Source organism: Melanostigma gelatinosum (genome assembly GCF_949748355.1).
Source record: "Melanostigma gelatinosum genome assembly, chromosome: 20".
NCBI classification, from domain to species: Eukaryota; Metazoa; Chordata; class Actinopteri; order Perciformes; family Zoarcidae; genus Melanostigma; species Melanostigma gelatinosum.
In genome coordinates this window covers 18,743,311-18,763,125 of record NC_136653.1, presented here as the reverse complement: position 1 = coordinate 18,763,125, position 19,815 = coordinate 18,743,311, and the positions used below count along the sequence as shown (strand labels likewise).

Here is a 19,815-nt window from a genome sequence, read left to right as displayed (position 1 = left end):
AGCAAGTCATTGTTGTCTGGTAATGCAACTGTTAGCAGATGCTTTCCCTCCTGCTGCATTCAGGAGCACTCAGACATTTAATATGTCAAAGACAGCTGGCAAGAAGTAAGTATTTATGCATGAAATGCCCCCTATAACAGCTCATTATTACCTTTATTTAGAGCTGACTGTCAAACTAAGATTATGACATGAACAGTTTTTCGGCAGACGTGCGTTTCGATGAGTCCACGTCAATCAGGCTTGAAGATGTTGGAGCAGACGAGGGTTCAAATGATTCCACGGTGTGACGGACCCCGGGGAGAGTAAGATGCGGTGTGACCACAGCCACAGAGGATCTGCTGTGCAACATGAGACTTTGCATCGCCACACATTTGGATGAAGTTCATGAGGCACTTTCATTCTGCAGTTGTGCTATTGTACAGTTCAGCTTTGTGTTTATCCCCAGAAAAGCATATTTCAGAGCAGCAAACAAAGTGTAGGCCTACACTGAAACAGTCAATAAAAGTACCAGATAAAGGCTCATAACAGCTATGTTCCATCCACTAATATTCTGATATGTTACATGTGTTATTATTATATTATAATAACCAACGTAACATGTGTGCAGCCAGTCATTTTTATTAACAAGGGTTTTTTCTTTCTTACAAAAGCAGAGAGGCCGCGCTGTTGTGAAATGGCAATCCTCGTGTCTTTCACGTGGTGCTTATGTGAGAGTCGGGCTATTCATAACATTTTGCATTAACAATGCGTCACACGGGGACTTTCTCAGTCAGACACACACTCACAAAACACACTGACCCAGTGAAGAAACCGCCTTGCGGAGACGGCGGTGTTTGTGTCGACTGTTGCTCATTTAGAAAGGGAGCAGGCATGCGAACGCCAGTCACACACAGAGAGAGAGTACAATACACCTGATTACTTCAATTTGACTCATGTGCAAATACTGCAGTTTCCGTGTAAAGAATATTCATTTCATTAGTGTTCATTGTAATATGTTTTGCTGCCCATTGAAGTCCATCTTTACCTCCACGTCTGAACAGCATCATTTTGAAAAGATGCCAAACAGTGATAGCGTGTTGAGTCATTTTCAACCTGTGAAATACTCATTTGTGGAAAGAAATGTCAGTATTCACGCCTGCATTGATGTGTTTCAACACATATCGTTTCGTTTACGGCCCAAAAAGCAGGTTGAAGTGTGAAGTACCTCTTTATATGTCTCACTTTTGTGATTGACACGAACATCACATCCTGTGTGAGAGAGTGCTGCCTGTACTGTGATTAAGTGATGTCACCATGTGTCTGCACTAATGACACAGAGCTCAGCTCATCTCCATGTATTCTCCCAGCCAACACATCCTTCCCAAGAAAAGGGAGTTCACCTCACTACAGCCGGTGGTATTCCACGGAGGCTCCGAGACCGAATCACGCGGCAGCATCTTGTGCTCCGGCCACACACCTTGAAGTCATTACTGCGCGCGCTGTAGCCGGAGGGCATGTACGGCATCTCCGGAGCCTTCCGACGTTTCCTCTGCTCTCTCTCTCTCTCTCTCTCTCTCTCTCTCTCTCTCTCTCTCTCTCTCTCTCTCTCTCTCTCTCTCTCTCTCTCTCTCTCTCTCTCTCTCTGCTCCGACTCAGCCAAGCCTGATTACCCTGGGAAGTCACACCCTAAACCCCAATTAAGTTTCTCACAGCTGACGAGGTCTCGCACTGGGATGTTTTACATGTTTCACACGTTTCGCCGCTCTGCTTTCATTGTTCACAGTATTTCTTAAGATGAGAACATTCAGAAAATCATCAATGTCTTCACATCTCGTCGACGTGATCGGCTTGCTTGCAGACATGTCGTCGGGACAACGTGTGACACGGGACGGGCGCTGACTCGGCGAAGCTCTCGTGGATTACTGCTGTCTTAGTTTCCATTGGTGATCTGTCCAGCTGTGTGGAGGAACATCTGCAGTGATGTCACTTTCGGGCAAAGACGGAGCGAAGTGACGGGCCGAACTGTGGGAATGTTGGCCGACACACTCTGGCAGGACTTTGCCTCTGACAACACAGAGAAGGAATCATGTCTGCTGGCGAGGCAGCCAACAGGCCTCACTGGAATCAGAAATGGGTGAAAGAGGCTTAAAAATATTTCTCAGAACTTGTTTTAGCTTTCTTAGAGTCTGAAAGTGAAGAAAAGAACGTCCTCTCAAGAGAGATACAAACTAAGCACTTGTACCGTGGCTCTGAAAGTGCGTTTATTTGTTTGTAGCTTTTGTTCATATTTGTATGCACTTTGCTGTAAATCACTTTTAACCTCAGCGTCTCCCAAAAGAGTGAAATGTAGAAATGACTGTTCAAAGTCTGCTTGCTCACAATTTATTCTTCAAAGTATCACAGAGACAGTGTTTGAACAGATGCAGCTCCAAACTACAATCCAGTATTCAGCTGCGGTGCAGGTTCCGGTGTGGGTTGCACTTCATTGTTATTTTTTAATTGACTCTCACTCTGTCGGCGTTTCAATCCAATTAACGCTCGGGGGAAGAAGTGTGCCTCTCTTCCTGCGGGGAGGCTTACTGACCACACGCACACACACTGAACTCATGGAAGTCTTACTGTTTCCCCTAAGTCTGTGTCTCTTTGCCCCACTCTTTTTGTCTTTGTCACTCCGTCACACACACACACACACACACACACGCACGCACGCACACACACACACACACACACACACACACACACGGTAAGCCTAATTGACAGGAGCTGCCACTGTGTGTATTCGTCTAACCTGATGTCTTCCAGATGCCCAGCCTCTGAACCCCGCTGCCCCATGCGCTCTCATAGAACAGACGATTGTTCCAGCTTTCTAAGGAGAACCAGGTGTAGATGGGACTGTGTGTGTGTGTGTGTGTGCACGTGTGTGTGTGTGTGTGTGTGTGTAAAAGACTGTACTGCGGTACAGTAGGTGGGCATTCACGAAGTGCTTGCATGTCTGTCGAGAGAGAGAATGAGAGCACGCACTTTCTGGCATGCTTAAGGACTGGACGTGTGTGTGTGTGTGTGTGTGTAGAAAAGTGAGTAGGCGAGTGTGCGTTCAGCCATGCGTACAGTAGTGACATGAGTGGGAGCTTTAGATGCTCACAGCTCACGGCTCGCTGAACTCCACGGTCTAATTGAAAGTAATAAAAATTAAATATGTATTTTTTGGTGAAACAAATCAGAATGTAATGAAAATAATAATCTATTCAGCTTAATAACTTCGCTAAATTCAGTCTTGCAGGAAATGGAATTATAAGGTGACTTGACCTCCCACACTGTCTGCACTGTGGAATGCTTTCATTTCTAGATAACATATCAGTCCTCTGACTACAGGGGGGGGGGGGGGGGGGGAACCAACTGCAGGTCGCCCGTTGTCTCTCTATGGTTTATGTCCGCTGTCACCTCCAAGTATCCGTCAAACGGAGCACACAGCTCACTTCACATGGCAGCTTCGGTATGTCTTGTCTCGCCACAGATGCCAGCCCGGCCGCGGGTTTGCAGATCAGTCAAACACAAATTCACAAAGGAATATCTACAAGCAAAAACCAACAAGAAATGCCATTAACTTGAGGTAATCGTGAAGTAATTGAAGGGCTTTTAGTGGTGTACATTCCCATAAAATACAAACCATACAAGGACCTGGATATATATAGAAAACTACTATAGTGATCATCCCTCGTAATTCTCTGAAGAAATGAAAGGATTTTCACTTCTCTTGAGAAGAAGGCTAAAGGGAAGACATGGCTGTAAGTGCTCCCAGGCAATCAGGATTTGTCATCCATCATTAACACACTAATTGCGGTGACTGAGATAAAAATGGCTTTTGGCACCAGCAAATGCATGAAATGCCTTGATCTGCTCCAGTGAAGTTCAGTGTGACTGCATGCTGTTTCCATACGACCACGTGGCAGCAATCCGTCTTCTTGTGCCTCTTTGTTTGAGGACTTTTTCAGCTTTAGTTCGTTTGTGTTTGGTAAAGGTGTCAGTAGGCCATCGATGTTTCCTTTTCCCCTTCCACTGACATGGTGTCCGTGTCGTTGTTTTTTGCAGACCGCGCTTCTCTGGCAGCCTTGGACCTGACGGAGTTGATCGGCGTCCCCCTCCCTCCCTCCGTCTCCTTCGTTACGGGTTTCGAGGGTTACCCCGCCTACAGCTTCGGCCCGGACGCCAACGTGGGCCGCCTCACGAAGTCCTTCATCCCCGACCCGTTCTATCACGACTTCGCCATCACGGTCACAGCTAAACCCACCACGCGGCGCGGCGGTGTGCTGTTCGCCATTACAGATGCTTACCAAAAGGTAAGCCACGTAAATCCTGTCATCTCCACTCCTCTGTTTTCACCTTTTCTTCAGCACAAACCTCTCGACTACATGGAAGCAAATAACCATTCTCTACATCTCTTGGCATTTTTTGTAAGATCGTACACTTAGGTGTAGCGTTGTCCGAGGTGGAGGATGCTTCCCAGAGGGTCATATTGTACTACACCGACCCAGGAACAAGAGGTGGGACCCAGGAAGCAGCTTCCTTCAAGATGGGAGACCTGACGGGAAGATGGGCGCGGTTCACCCTGACTGTGCAGGGGGCAGAGGTGGGTTCACGGCCCCTTTGTTTGGGTAAAGATGCTATGGGTGGTATGTCGACATCAATGAATCACAAACAGGTTGATCATTTTAATGACAAAATTGGCTGGTTGTACTGATTTCTGCACAAAAATTGGGAGACAAGGATTTTGAAGGAAAGAAATAAAGCAAATTATGTGAATTTTGGGACCAGCATGGACATAATATGGATACAAATATTGAGGCACAAGCATTTTAATAACAAATGGTTGAGTCGGGCTTTGTCCTTCTTAGCCGATTTGGTTCACGAGTGAGTATTTACAGCACGGAGAAACAAGGCTTTGGCTGCAGATACAGCACTTGTTATGAGGTTACAGCCGCTGTTGGTATCTTCATGGGATGGGATGTTAACAACAAGAAGAAAACAGATTCATTCTTCAACATTACTTTGATGCACGTTTTTGTTGCCTGTATGGTAGAAGTAGTCCAAACCTTTCAAAAGCTACACACAGGGGTGTTAAACAGGCGACATGTGGCTCTTTTATCTTTGACAGATGTATATTTAGTGCATGAGGGTGTTGTCATAAAATGTCTCAATATGTGTGACTGCAGGGAATAAAGTCTCTTCCACAGATTTGTTTTTTTTTCTCGATTTGCCGGACATCAGCAAGTGTGCGTGTGCCCTTTGTCGCTCAGGTGCGTCTCTACATGGACTGTGAGGAATACCACCGAGTGGCCCTCACCAGGAGCCCTCAGCCTCTGACCTTCGAGGCCAGCTCGGGGATCTTCGTAGGGAACGCTGGGGGTACCGGCCTGCCGCCGTTTGTGGTGAGTCTGGATGGGACTGGATCCGACATAACTCCTCTGCTTCAGGATTTGTACTGCCCTGCGTCTCAGCGAGAGCTGCTTTCCTGCCTTGTTGATTTCTCATTCTTGATGTCAGTGGGTTTGAGTGGGTTGAGAGTCGACGTCAAAGCCATTGCCAGTCGCGGAAACAAACGTGGCGTTTGGGTGATTGCCTATTTTACATTGGAGACGTGAAGACAATAGTCTTTGTTGGCAGCTTTACGACCGGCACGGGAGACGATGAATGGCTGACCGCATGTGCTTATGAGCACTGCCTTATCCTTTGAGAGCTCATAAACGACAAGCTGTATGTGACTTACATTTTTTTTCGGGGGAATATAGCCGAGTCTCATCTTGAATGGCTTACACTCGGTGCAACTGTGAGTGCGAATGCCAATTCTTCAATTGAAAAGAGTGGAATCAAACAATAGTACGGTTGCAATTGTTAAAAATATCCATGTGTGGTCATAATGAGGGTGTGTGGTAGAGAAGTGCTGAGAAATGAGATCCAGGGAAGGCGGTGGCAACACATGCAGCGCTGCATTCTGCTCTCAGTGCTCTTGTAAATGGAAATAAACCACTCAATGCTTCAGCACTTTCCCTCACAATCATCTATGATTTGCTGGCGTGTAATTGCGATACGATGCAGTGTTCGTCCCAGCGTAACAAGAGGAGAAAATAGTTCATTTATGTACTGCATGCATGGGATAAGTAAGTAGAGTTTATCTGAGCCAGGAAAATGTATGTAAAATGTACGAGTTTTCATTGTTAAGATGTCAAATATGAAGCCTTAACCCAGAATATAAAATGTTAATAAGAGAAGAGCTTCGCGCATATTATGAAACATGCCAACAAATCTCTTTCTGAATAAATGAACTCGTGGCTAAACATGAACTTGATCTTTTAAACAAAAAGCAGGCCTCTGCTCTGCTGCAGCGCAGCCTCTGTCTTCTTCTTCCCCTCTTGTTTGTAGTTACATAAGTTCATCTGGCGGACACACTACAAGACGTTCCGTTTCCAGGACAGTGGAAAGAAGTTCTTATTGCTTTTTTCCCCCTCGTTAAGTTTTTATCAGAGGAATCTGAGGAGAGTTTCAAAGAAATCCAATGAGCCGAGGACAGAGAAAGTTGTTTATTCAGCATTTATTTGTTCACGGAAGAATGTATCGAAGAGGTTCCTCTCCTTATTGTGGTTTAAAACCATCACGAAGAGCTAAAGTCAATTCATTCTAGCATCATTTAAAATCATACCAAAAATATTCTTTCCCAGCAGAAGTGAACGCTTGATTTTAACAGCAATGTTTTCATCTTCTCAGAGGGTTGATCTCTTGGACTCATTTGTTTTGACTGACTCCAGAGGATAACTTTTATTGACTTTATAGTGGCTTGGTGGGGTAGCAGAGATGCTGGACCTATAATAAAGACAACCGTAAGTTGTTTTTTCCCATAGTAATATAGTTCAATTCAGTATTAGTTGAATTAAAATTGAATTACCATCATAATTTCAACCCATGAGTCTTAGTTATTCACATTCTGTTACAGTCTCGTGGGAACAAAATCATTTTTGTTCCATTTTATCCAAATTTCTAATTTATCTGAAATAAAACCACTATCATAAAACCCCATTGCTTTAAAGGAATATTAGGCAGAATTTTTATTTTTTTTGGAAAGAGCGAAGCTAGATTCTTCTCCCTTGTTTTCAGCCTTCATGCTAAGCTAATACAAGCTACTCATATGCTGGCTCTAGGTCCATATTCGTAGCAGCGGAGTAGGGTAGTAGTACCTGCAGGGAGCCGACACCACGCTGCTGGAGGCTCAGTCTGGGATGTTGGGCCCGCTGGAGGGAAGGGGGATACAGGAAAACCAGAACCAGGACTACGCAGGGCAGACTGTCAGACCCTGCTGAGAGGTCTTCTAAAGGGAATCTGGTACTCCTAAACACTCTCATAACAAATATTAACTAACAGCAGGAACCTCTATGAGAGAGAGGGGGGGGGGGGGGTCATAGGCTGGATCATAACAAGCTGGAAGCTTTTGCTGTCTGGCAGAAATCCCATCTCTGGCTTAAAAGAACCATCTCTTTCAGTGCTCCCTTCTCTCCTCTCCTCCCTCTTTCCTCCCTCTTTCCTCCCCTCTCAGACAAAGAGGACCCGTAGTGACTGTCGGTTCGCAGCTGCTCTCGGTGTTTGAACTGGCAGCTCCATCAGAGATCTTCCATCTCCTCCCAGGGAGGGCAATAACAGCCGCGCTGCAGCAGTAGCAGCTCTCTGCAGTAGCGCACTCACACACAGCTACACATGCCAGCAAATACACCGAAATACCTTCTCCCACACTAACTTATTCACTCGTATTTTGGCTCTGAAACACATGTTGGGTGTGTGGCTGGCACCATCTGTCCGTGTCTGCGCTCGTGTGAAATAGAAAGAAAGCGCGCGTGTGCAAACCCTTTTTTTCATATTTCTGATTCTCCCTGTGCAACTGAACGATGCTGATGTTCAAGCTGTGTGCATGCATGCTGAATATTTCTTGTCACAGATTCAAGCATATACCGATTTGGAGCTGTAGAAATGCAGCTTTTTTCGACGCACTATTTTGACTGTTTTGCAGAGTTGGCAATAAAATAGAGCCGCACAATTAATTCAAATTGTATCAGAATTGCAATACGGGGAATTGAAAGTTCAAACTTCAGGAGGAGAAACATTCGTTGAAGGAAACATAGTGTATGAAACCAAAATATTCTCTCAGCACATTATCGGATTAAGAGCTATTTTGTATGCGTTGTAGCTCGAGTTTGTGTCATAGTTTCATAACAGCATATTGAAATTATGAAAGTGGGCTGATGGCATCGAGAGTGTTCACACACACACACACACTTGGCCGGCATCATCGAAAGTGACCTGTTCTCTGTTGCTTTGGCAACAACACTTTCCTGAACACGGTGACTGTCAGTAACCGCACACAAAGAACAGGACCTGAGAAGCACTTAACCTTGTTCTTTAACCATCCCTGACATCCGAAAAGCCCTGAATATCACGAGGACACTGACCAGACCGCAAATCATACACAAACAATCTTCATTCATATCCAAGGCTGAGCATCAAGTAGCTCGGATATGTTGAGATATGTGACTATTATTCAGGTTTTAGGAGCATTCTTTGGACATAAACACAGAACTTTTGGATCATGTGTCCCAATTGAGGTTTTTAACGCACATACTTTGCAGAACAATGAGAAATTTAAGTTGTTTAAAGGTTACGTCATGGGGGCAGAGTCTGCGCGGCTGCACGCAAACAGGAATATTCGTGGAATGTTCATTTTCTTATCGCCATGTAATAAGAGGAATACTTTCTTTTTCTTTTTCGGCTTTTAAAGCATGCATCTCTAACAGCCTGGCACCGAGAAACCCTCCCACTGCCTTCAAGTGTTGACATTGGTATAATTAAAAAAGTTTGACAAACCCATCATCTGAATCCTTCATACAGGAACTCACATGCTGAAAGGAGCGGAAACGTTTGCGTGGCACATTCTTTGTTTATTTCAGATGTGTTGTTTCCTGCACAAACAGATGTATCTGATTTGGTTGCTACCCCGACTCATACCCGTTCTCTCTCTCTCTCTCTTGCTCTCTGTTCTTTCACTCCTTCTCTGTTTCTCACTCCTTCACCACCATTACATTTCAGAGGCTGTGTGCTCCATTTCATTAAAAACAGGTGTTCGTGCCCTGGCCCTGGCTCAATATCAATAAACTTGGCTGAAATTGCCTTTAGCGAGTCTTTACTGATCGAATAATGGGACACTGACTCTCAGATCTGAAGGACCAATTGAATGTGTGCACACACTCGTGCATGCACTAAGTAATTGGGAAAACAATAATCTGGGGCCTTTTGTTTCATTGGCATTCAACGGTTGCGTACATCAGATATTTGTACACTTGCGTCTCTCATAAACAGATTGAAGCATTTAGAAGTTATTGTGATCATTCATCAGAATAGTGACCCTGACAGACTTCTTCATGGTTTCATGGCCAGTGATCGTAACAACCAAATCTGATTTCTTTTTCAGAATTGTAACCCTTTAAATATCAGTTTGTTAACATAATGCCAATATAGTTATGACATTTTTAGCAACATGGATTTTGAACGCAGCGATGTCCCCTGTGGAAACCACGAAAATAGCATGTATCTCTCCCATAGGGCAAACAAGTCGAAAATAGAAAAAAGTACAATTCTGAAGCCAGGACTCGAGACTTAAAGCTAGCAGACCACCTCAAGGTGTCACTCAGAGAGAACCAGCACATTCTGATGTAGCATTTCACAATTAAAGCCCCTCAAAATCACATTCATGATCTCACTTCAAATCACATTCATGAGACAATTTGTCGAATTTCTGATTGGATTTTAGAGCAAATGGTGCATGGTTACAAAATAATTCCACTGCAGGTTAATAGCAGACCACCTCAATGTGTCACCCAGAGAGAACCATGACATTCTGATGCATCATTTCAAAATAAAAGCCCTTCAAAATCTCACATTTTCTCACTTCAAAATAATTTCACGACAGGTTAAATAATAAAGTGCATGATTATGTAATGCTGTAATGGCTGTGGGATGAAACATTGTGCTTTTACTGCTTCAATTAAGACATTTTTAAGTGTCTGTATTTTTAGCTGCAGAGTTTATTAAAAACATATTATAGAAGCAGAAAATTCGAAAAAAGAAGAAAAACTTGGCAATAAGCCATATGCATTAACACAGCCAAAATGATTGTATTTCGAACGTGAATCCACATCCATTCTGTAATATGGTGATTTAAGATTGATGGGAAAATCGTCTTTGTAGGGCGGACAGTTTGAATCAGCGTGACATCTGTTTGACTGCCAGATGTTTGTGAATGTCCATTTGAGTGTGCGTGCCACTGTGTGCAGATGTGTGCGCTGGATAATGTGTGGGGTAAAAGGTGGAGGGGGAGATGGATAAACTCTTACGCTGAGAGATGGAGGCTGCGTGGGAAATCGCTGAGTTTTAATAACATGTAATGACACAGAGTGAGCTGAAATTACCACCCAACATAACACTCTCTCCTCTTTCCCTCTCCAGGGCTCCATCCAGCAGCTGGTGTTGAAGTCGGATCCCACGGCCCCAGATGACCAGTGTGAGGAGGACGATCCTTATGTGAGTGCGCACACACACACACACACACACACACACACATACACACACACGCACACACACTTACACGCCCAAAGAGTCTGTAAAAAGGGAAGTTCCTGCTGCCTCAGCAGCCCGAACATCTTCAACGTGGAACTATTCCTCCCTCTACTGGTGGAAACAGTGTACTACAGTAAACCATGTGGACAGAAGTATGTGGACCTGTCTCTATACTCGTGTGTATTTAGTTCTCCATTTATTACACATTAGGTATACCGTATATACACAGTATACTCATATCCGCATCTTGCAGACTGTTATATTTGTTTTTTATATCACCAATAAACACATTTGAACACACTTGACTGCTTTTCTGCACTTCTGGAGATGCCACAGTGCATTGTGTTGTCTCAGTACCAATACTCATAAAGCTTCATAAAGAATGTTTTTTCCACAGAGACCTGACCTCAATCCCGTCTAATTTCATAGTGTTTGTCTTTCAAAGTCCTCCATATTAATGAGCGGTGTCGTTGCGATGTCTCATCATGGTTTAAATCATTAGCTGATATTTTAACGTGAATGCATTTTAATGCATTTTGCCTGTGATACTGATCGACAGCCTCCTGTTTGGATTTGCGGAAAATAAATGATATTTGTTCTATATATATTTGGGTTTCCTGTTTTCTCTGTCTAACATTGTTCGGAGCATTAACCACCTGAGATATCCAATGTTTCTGAAGTTAAAGTTGAGCTGTGTTCAGTTTAATCAGTTTACTGACAGAAACTATGGGAACCAAGTGTTTTTTTTATTCAATGAAGGAAAATGCATTTTTCTCTTGTTTCCTCGTTCGGTTGTCTCCTCCTGCAGCTCGACCTCAGGTCATATTTGTCCGTTGAAGAGCGTTTAATCGTTTCTGTCTTTCTCCACGTTCATCTTCTGACTCCGGTTTTCTCCGCTCTCATTCTCTCTCCAGGCCTCTGGATACGGGAGCGGTGATGACGCGTATGAAGACATTGAGGGAATAGACGAAGTGAAGAAGATTGTGGAGGAGAGAGAGTACACATTGGTGACTGCACACACACACACACACACACACACACACACACACACACACACACACACACACACACACACACACACACACACACACACACACCACACTTTCTCTCGGTCTATCCCATTTAGCTGGGTTGGACCCGGATCAAAGAAAGCAGCTCTTATCCTTGGCGGCCTGGTGGAGACTGGAACATGGTGATATGTGCTGCTCCCTGCCAGCTCTGTGCTCTCTGAACAAATAAAAGAAGAATGCAAGAGAAGCGAGGCAGGGGATGGAAAGAGTACTCGAGTATTTTACTGAAAGAAAGAGTTCCACGTTTTGGAAAGTTTCTCCTTTCTCTTTCTTGCTTAGAGTTGTGTGAAAAAAATTCCACTCCTCCCCAACTGTGTAGAGACATGTGCTTACAATCATTTCGTGATTTTTCTTATTCGGGGAAACTGTACTGTCGCACATTCACAATTTCAGCCTGATTGGTTTTTGGAGCTGCAGGAGGTTTCAGTGGCTTGTTTCAGGGCACGTATAGACACACTCAGGAGACAGATGTGCTTCATTTGCCCAGATTCTTCAGCCCAAATTAAATCATTTTACTCTGATTTGGTGGATGGTACCTGAAGTACCTCGGTGCTTGTCCACCTAGCTCTGAGCTATTTGAAAAGCATGTCCTCCTCGACCACATGGGAGCAGTCAGAAGACAGTTTCAACAAACCCAACATTGCCACTTATTTCCATGGATCTTTCATAAACAGGGTAGCAGGCTTTTCTGGGGCAGGAGGTGAGGATGCTTTATCACCACAGCAGATCTTGCAAAAATGCTGCAGAAATAATGTTGAAGCAATGCAGCGCTGTGAGCCAGCTTGGTGTGGAGTGTTGCTTTCCGTCTGACACTAGTTGGATCTGGTCTTAGGGAAAATATCTCCCACCATCTGCGGCAACCACTCCCTTCGCTTTTATTTCCCCTGAGCAACTGTGTTCATGAATAAATCCAAAAAGTTAAAATCCAAAAATATGCTAGGCTCGTTAATCTCCTCATTTTCTGCGTGGCTTTTACATAAAAACATGCTGAATGACATGTCGTTTTTTCCAGCCCCTCCCGGAGCTGGACCCCACTTACAGCGCCCCAGTCCGAGCTCCACCCACTGAGATGTCGCTCAGGGATGGTGATGGTGATGGTGACGTAGACATCGAGGCGCCTTCTGGACAGAAAGTGGAGATGACCACAGTAAGAGGTAAAAAAAAACACAATTCTTGTTTTTCAATTATTGTATTTCAGGAAATCTGTCTTTGTTGGAAGCAAACTGTAGATCTTTGCCTTTTTCTTTCTTTGGGGTACTAAACCAAAGACTTACCTTACATGCACACAAGCATGCATTTTATATGTGTGTGCTGACATGGAATTAATGCCGTAGTACACGAACATGGCTTGTATTTCCCAAATTAGCCAGCAGATGGTGCTGGAAGAGTCTCTCTTTTTCTCTCCTCTGACCGGCCCTAAATTATGATTATCTTAACAGGTCAAATAAGCATGCTAATAAAGTGCCATTGTATTGTAAACATATGTATATATATATATTTTTGATCTTTCTTCATGGGCTCACTTTGTGTCTTTGTTGCAGAGAAATCAGTTCAGGGTGCTCCAGACTCCGTATTTGACACTGTAAGTAGTGATTTTCTTCATAATTGAGATGACGATGCACAGCACAGCACATATTAAAGACGTTGAGTAATGTATCTGTGTTTTTGTTCAGTAAATACATTACAGTAATAATTCATTGCTTTATTCAGTGTTCAATTAGATAAGCTATGATTTGAGCTCAAAAATATCTACAAATTGGCCTCATTTAAAAATCCTCAAAAAGCTGAAGTCACCAATATTATAATGATAAAATGATCAGAATACTTTTTGCTTGTTGAGCAATTAATAAGCAATAAGGATTGTCATTGACTCCCTCTGTGGAGCCAAGGATACTCCGTCTGTCTGACGTTAATGTTGGTATCACCGACTGGAGTCTCACGCTGTTCGGCTGCGTCGCTGCGTTCCAGTGAATGAATGAGTCACTCAGAGTCTCAACGTTCAGCCCCTCCAGGTGTCTCCAGGACCGCAAGGGGAGCAAGGGGAGCCAGGTCCATCCGGTCCTCCAGGACCGCCCGGGCCTCCAGGACAAGGCTCGGGAGATGGTGAGGGAGGGGAGCCGGGACCCCGGGGTCCACAAGGACCACGGGGACCTACAGGTCCACCTGGGCTTTCTGGGAAAGATGGACAGCCTGTGAGTTTTATTTGCGATACTCAAAACAATCCAAACAGAAACAGGAGCTGTTTAAAGAACATCATACAAATGATTTATCACATTCTGTTATTTAGGTCAGTCTGACGGGTCAAAAGACAAAATGATGGATTCGTTTTCTATTCTTGTCTTTTCTCCAGGGAGGCAAAGGTGGAACTGGTGTCCCAGTAAGTAAAGGCTTTCTTATAGGTCCATTTCTTTAGTGGGGAAAAGTGATGCAGAAATGTGTCCTTTTTCAAAATAACGTAACTACATATCATCTGATGCTAACTGCTGATGCAGCACATTGCAGTCACAGTCCTACGGCACTAGATTGGAGGTCACAGATCAAGTTGCGGTCTTGGCCTCATTCCTGATGTCGCTGACTGTATCAAAGCTGCTTTCCCTTCTTACAACTGGAGACAGCATGGCCTCTGATACGGTGAGATCACATGTAGCGTTGAGCTCAGCTGTTACTGTCTTTTTCCCAGGGAGCAACTGGGATTCCAGGATTCCCAGGACTACAGGGAGAGCCTGGTCCTATGGGGGAAAAGGTAAACAATACTCCCACTGTAATAACATGATACCTGGACTTGAATATGAACAGAATGTAACAACTGATAAGACACTGCACTGCTGTGTGAATCGTCCCGTTGCTGTCTCCTTCAGGGTGATCGTGGTGTTGGACTACCAGGTCCTCCGGGCCCTCCTGGACCTGCAAGTCGACCAAGCAAGTCTTCCACCTTCCCGGTGGGTTATGAACCCATTCCTTGGTCCGAGTAGAATCTGCTGTTCTGTACTTTATTGATGGCACTTGATTGAGAAATGATCGTTGAAGTCCAGCCCCAGGCTGAAGTACAGTTATATTGGGCTGCAGTGGGGATAAAAACCAAAGCCAAAAGCCATAATGTTTTCTTAGACCTTTGTTTTATCTGTATGAGCATCTGTCATGGAGCATTTGCCCAGTCTGAATGCAGTCACTGTAACTGCTGTATGAAGGCATGGACTGGTCATGTGTTATGTGTTCTTCAGGAGGGGTCAGGGTTTGAAGACTTCGACAGTGATGCCGAGTTCATCAGGGTAAGTGAAACTTGTTTTCTCTCTCTGTGACATTAGTCAATATTTAGCACGTTTACACGACAGTACACCCGCTAACATAGGACCATTAACTACAGAGGAAATGGAAGGCGCGTTCTAAAACCTTTCCCCTTTGTGTGACCGAGATATGTCTTCTTGCTCCATCAGGGGCCTCCAGGGCCTCCCGGCCTCCCGGGACAGCCAGGGCCCCCAGGAGGCCCATCGGAAGACATCTTTCCTGGACCACCTGGGGTCCCTGGAAAAAATGGGAAGGATGGAGAGAAGGGTGCACCTGGACTGCCTGTAAGTTAAACGTTCTTTTCTTCCTATTTTTCATGTCCATTTCATCAATAAGAGCAAAACACAAACATAATCCTCCGTAATGTCGACTCTTCTGTGTTCTATCGTCTGTTAATTGTACTTCAGTAAAGCCATGGAGTGCCACAGCTAAATGTCTCTTTTGTCTGTCAGTCATTTGTAATTGCATTTGATTTGTTCGAAAGGTGCAACATCAATATAACCTGACCGAGGCCGATCCTCAGGTACTGAACCCAGCACTGCTGACCCAACTTCTGTTTTCAGGGGATTGAGGAGTGGTTTAGTGGTTCTGGGTCTGGTTCTGGTTCTGGTTCAGGGTCTGGTCAGGTATTAACCATTGGTCCCATAAGATCCAAGGGACTGGAAAGACAGTATTTCCCCCAACTTCATTTGAAAACCCATGTTCATGTCCTGCTTTCCTGCCATTGCTTGCTGTACAGTGTTGATTAAAACACGTCAAGCTACAGAAACAGCACTTTGGCAGAAACTACTGCAAGAGTTCTGAACATGGTCTGAGCTGCAGCATCTGTTGGGGGAAATGTGTCTTTTGTCTTTAAAATGCCAGAAGCTTTTGCTAACTGTGTGAATGGACTGCTCGCATGTTTACAACCCTTTCTGCTGTTAAGTGCATATACGGTTTATTTGCTTCAGTCCCCGTCAGCCCATTAGCTTTATGCAATGTGTTGATGAATGATGAATACACACCAACAATGTAATAACCCATGCCAACTGTGCAGTGCATGTACAGAGCTGACTCCCATCTGGAATAGATATGCATCTAACATCTGAAAGTTGAATATAGTCACGTCACTCTTGCAGGGAGCTGATGGACACGATGGGGATCCAGGACCTGCTGGGGAGAACGGAGACACGGTGAGGCTGATGAATATTAGTTTGCAACACAGAATGCATCGTCACAATATCGTCCTACTCTGGACTGACATGCATCGACCTGCAGTTTAAGAAGCCTCATGCACGTGAATGCGCAGCACACCGACCGTTTCCTTGTGACTTAGTCTGAGCTCTCTCTGATTTCCCTTGAGCAGGCCTCTTAGTGCTCCGTTAGCAAAAACAATTACCGGTACACACAAACTGGATAAGCACCCAAGACGAAGAGCCGAGCTCCTAATGAGCCGACCCCGTGGACTAATGAAGCTCAGGGGCTCGAGTGTAAACACGCCTGTGCTGCAATAGCTGCTCTGCCTGTGATGTTAATGCATTTCATCTGTTGAACAGGGAGAGCCTGGTGCAAGCGGGCAAACAGGAGCAAAGGTAACATATTGATTATGTCATCCATGACTGGACAGTGAAGCCCCAATGCTGACATTATCCCTCGCTGTGTTGCTTCTTTACATTGTACCCAACGTGTTTGTACACATTACATTCACCCTGTACACTAAGTCTCCACTCTTTAGTTTCCAGCCCTGTGTTTTTATTGAAGTAACCCTTTTTTCTCCTTTTAGCAATACCCATATCACCATCTCACCCTTCACCCTCACACTGTTCGTGAATTTATTGGTTTATCTGATTTCTTCATCATCTTGATCTCATCCCTTGCAGGGAGATCAGGGCCCTCCAGGGTTTCCAGGCATACCGGGCTCAGAGGGTCCAGAGGGACAGCCTGGTCCCAGGGGTTCATCTGGCCCCCCTGGGCCCCCAGGTCCTCCTGGGAGAGGCCTCGCCATGGGCTTTGAGGTACGGTCTGTTTCACCACTTCATGAACTTACAGATAAAGCTAAACCCGTCACATTGGCATCAATGATATCATGAGACGTTGATATCCACACATATCTGACAGAACAAAATATCTTATACACTCACAATTTGATCCTTTGATGAATTTCTTTTTGTCAAATTATTTTGTAGGACTTGGAAGGATCTGGGATGCAGGCTGGTTTTGGAGATGCACTGTCCAGAGGCCCACAGGTACAACTGCATTGAGTGTGGTTAGCATAAAGAGAATTCTGCTTTCATAATATTTTACTTTCATAACATCAATCATCAAACCATCGCCTCTGTTCTTGTGGCGTCCAGATAAATGTACTTGTATTTGTTACACAGGGTCCTCCAGGAACCCCCGGACTTGAAGGACCCAAGGTGAGATACCCCCATGTCTGTGGTACTCACAGTGTGACTGTCGCCAGTGCTCTGAAAGCTGATCATGTTGTTGTATGCGGGTAAAGACTTGGTTTTAACGTTAGGGTTAGAGTTATCGTTAAGATAGGCAGACAGAAAAGGAACTCTTTCTGTGACTGACGCCACTAAACCACTCTCTCCCTCTTTGCCTCTCGTAGGGAAAAGATGGTTTCGACGGCTCCCCGGGAAAGCCGGGGCTGAAGGTGAGTCTGCTGTCATGTCCTGTTACGCTTCTTGAGACGTTCGGGGTTTATCTCGGCACAAGCTGCTGGCCCGAGCGTCGTCGATGTCTTGAACTCTTAGGTCACAGTGGACAGCTGTCGAGCGAAAGGCCAGCGAGGTGCTCTGGAGAGCAGAGACACTGTGACCAAGTTCACGACCTCCCCTGTTGTGGTTCTTGTCGAATCTGACCTGAGGTCCTCGTGCAACCTTCCTGCAGAAACTCACAACAGCGATGTGTGTGATTGATTGCTGTTTCTCTGCGGGGTCTGTAGGGGGAGGCAGGTGTTACAGGACGACCCGGCTTTCCAGGACTGGAGGGACTTAAAGGGGAAGAGGTCAGTAAATGGACTGATGGATACATGAACGGATAAAGGATTTCAGGAAAATGTCAGATTTGATTCATGGTTCAGGCTGATTTTTACCGGCTCTATTGTGACTTCAATTTTTAATTTAAAAGTGGATTTAAAATGTGTTGATGGATGCTGTTCCTAATTTAAAACACATTATGCATTTCCACTTTTAATGTATCATTCTTATACAAAGACACAGAACAATGATGCATTTGGAATAAGGATGCATCAGTGAAAGATACTGCTGCTAGTAACTGAGTGTCTTATCTTGTGTCATCTACAGGGAACAAAGGGGAACAAAGGAGATCCAGGACAAAAGGTAAAACCTCATGTGACGTGGACAAACTCACATGTGGACCCACGCACACTTTCTTTTAACTTAGAGCATTTCTGTTGCCATTTGCTATTAGGCTCAAATGTCAAACGGGGTTTTTTTTCAGGGAGAGAAGGGACGGGATGGGCTCAGTCTACCCGGCCCTCCAGGACCACCTGGACCAGCAGGACCCATTATCAACCTCCAGGATGTAAGTAGCACCTGAGCTCAACCACTCAAGACCAGGCTGACTTCCAGTGGGCTGTAAAGGGAGAGTCCAGTGCTGCTGTTTGCGTGTAACAAGAGTTTGATTCCATTGACAACATTCTCCTTCTGCCTACAATCCAGCTTCTACTGAACGATACAGACGGTGCCTTCAACTTCTCCGGGATCTCTGAAGCTCAGGGACGCGCTGTAAGTCTCAAACAACAAAAGCCACCAAGTCATCTTGGCGACGCAACAACAGCATAGCGCACGACTCAAAAAGAGTCTACAAACATGGCTATGACAACATGTGGAGAAATTATTTTAGATTTTGGAGTAATTTGTATTTCCTAAATGTTTGCAGGGACCACAGGGTCCAAAGGGAGACAGCGGGTTGCCAGGAGTTCAAGGACCTCGAGGACTGAAAGTAAGTGGGACATGCATGCATGCGTTGTCTCTGCTTCTACATCAGCAGACTGAATAGACAGAACAAACATGATGTGTACAAACACGTTGCCTTTCCGTGTCTGCATATGGTTTGCTGACATGTGTGTATGCACGCAGGGTGAAAGGGGTGAGTCAGGACTTGCTGTCGCAGCACAGGGATCCATCGCATCAGGCCTGGCTGGAGCCAAAGGACTCAAGGTTATTTTTGTTCTCACCTCCGTAATTTTTAAACTTTCGGGATCCCGATCGGTTTCCTCATATTGGACCTCTCGTACGAACAGATTCATCCTTAAGTGGCGTGCACGATTTAGGAGAACTTCTCGTGTTTTGAAGTTTCTCTTGGGTGCAAACAGAATTTAAGAGTTACACAGTTTCACAAATTAGTGAAGTTAGGAGCGCTTGCTGAATCTGATGTGGCACACTCGTATGATCCCACCTTATGGGAAAAAAATGATATGAAAACCTTCTTGCATGAGGTCCATAGTTGATTTGCATGAACTCACTGGTTATATTCACGTTCTCAGGATTTAAATATCCGTTTAAAACATTTCAATGGGACTTTACAAATCAGTTTAAATGTACATTTGGTTGCAGGGCGATAACGGTGCATCCGGACCTGCTGGACTTACAGTAAGTGACGAATGATTTCACCTTTCAGGCTCTGTGACACGAGCAACTTTAATTGTAGCCACTGCTTTGGATGAAGGTGCAATCAATGCATTTAAGAATCATGTCACTCACTTTGTTTCGCTCCCAACAGGGGCCTACCGGACCACCAGGACCCAAAGGAGAATTTGGTTTTCCTGGTAGACCTGTAAGCGCCATGGACTCACCAAACATTTACAATTTGATTAAAAGGA

General features: G+C 44.7%; 1 protein-coding gene across 1 annotated transcript in view; it reads left to right on the top strand.

The window, feature by feature from the left end:
• Positions 1-19,815, top strand: part of LOC306794356 (uncharacterized protein) — a 47,921-nt gene that overhangs the window by 24,051 nt on the left and 4,055 nt on the right. The window contains 27 exon segments of the mRNA XM_079292389.1: positions 4,069-4,316; positions 4,436-4,606; positions 5,274-5,405; positions 10,519-10,593; positions 11,544-11,636; positions 12,712-12,853; positions 13,241-13,281; positions 13,703-13,891; positions 14,050-14,076; positions 14,380-14,442; positions 14,558-14,638; positions 14,921-14,968; positions 15,134-15,268; positions 16,103-16,156; positions 16,520-16,555; positions 16,844-16,978; positions 17,150-17,209; positions 17,345-17,380; positions 17,578-17,622; positions 17,914-17,976; positions 18,275-18,310; positions 18,432-18,515; positions 18,653-18,718; positions 18,873-18,935; positions 19,073-19,153; positions 19,550-19,585; positions 19,716-19,769. Of these exon segments, the coding sequence (XP_079148515.1) occupies positions 4,069-4,316; positions 4,436-4,606; positions 5,274-5,405; positions 10,519-10,593; positions 11,544-11,636; positions 12,712-12,853; positions 13,241-13,281; positions 13,703-13,891; positions 14,050-14,076; positions 14,380-14,442; positions 14,558-14,638; positions 14,921-14,968; positions 15,134-15,268; positions 16,103-16,156; positions 16,520-16,555; positions 16,844-16,978; positions 17,150-17,209; positions 17,345-17,380; positions 17,578-17,622; positions 17,914-17,976; positions 18,275-18,310; positions 18,432-18,515; positions 18,653-18,718; positions 18,873-18,935; positions 19,073-19,153; positions 19,550-19,585; positions 19,716-19,769 (2,294 nt within the window).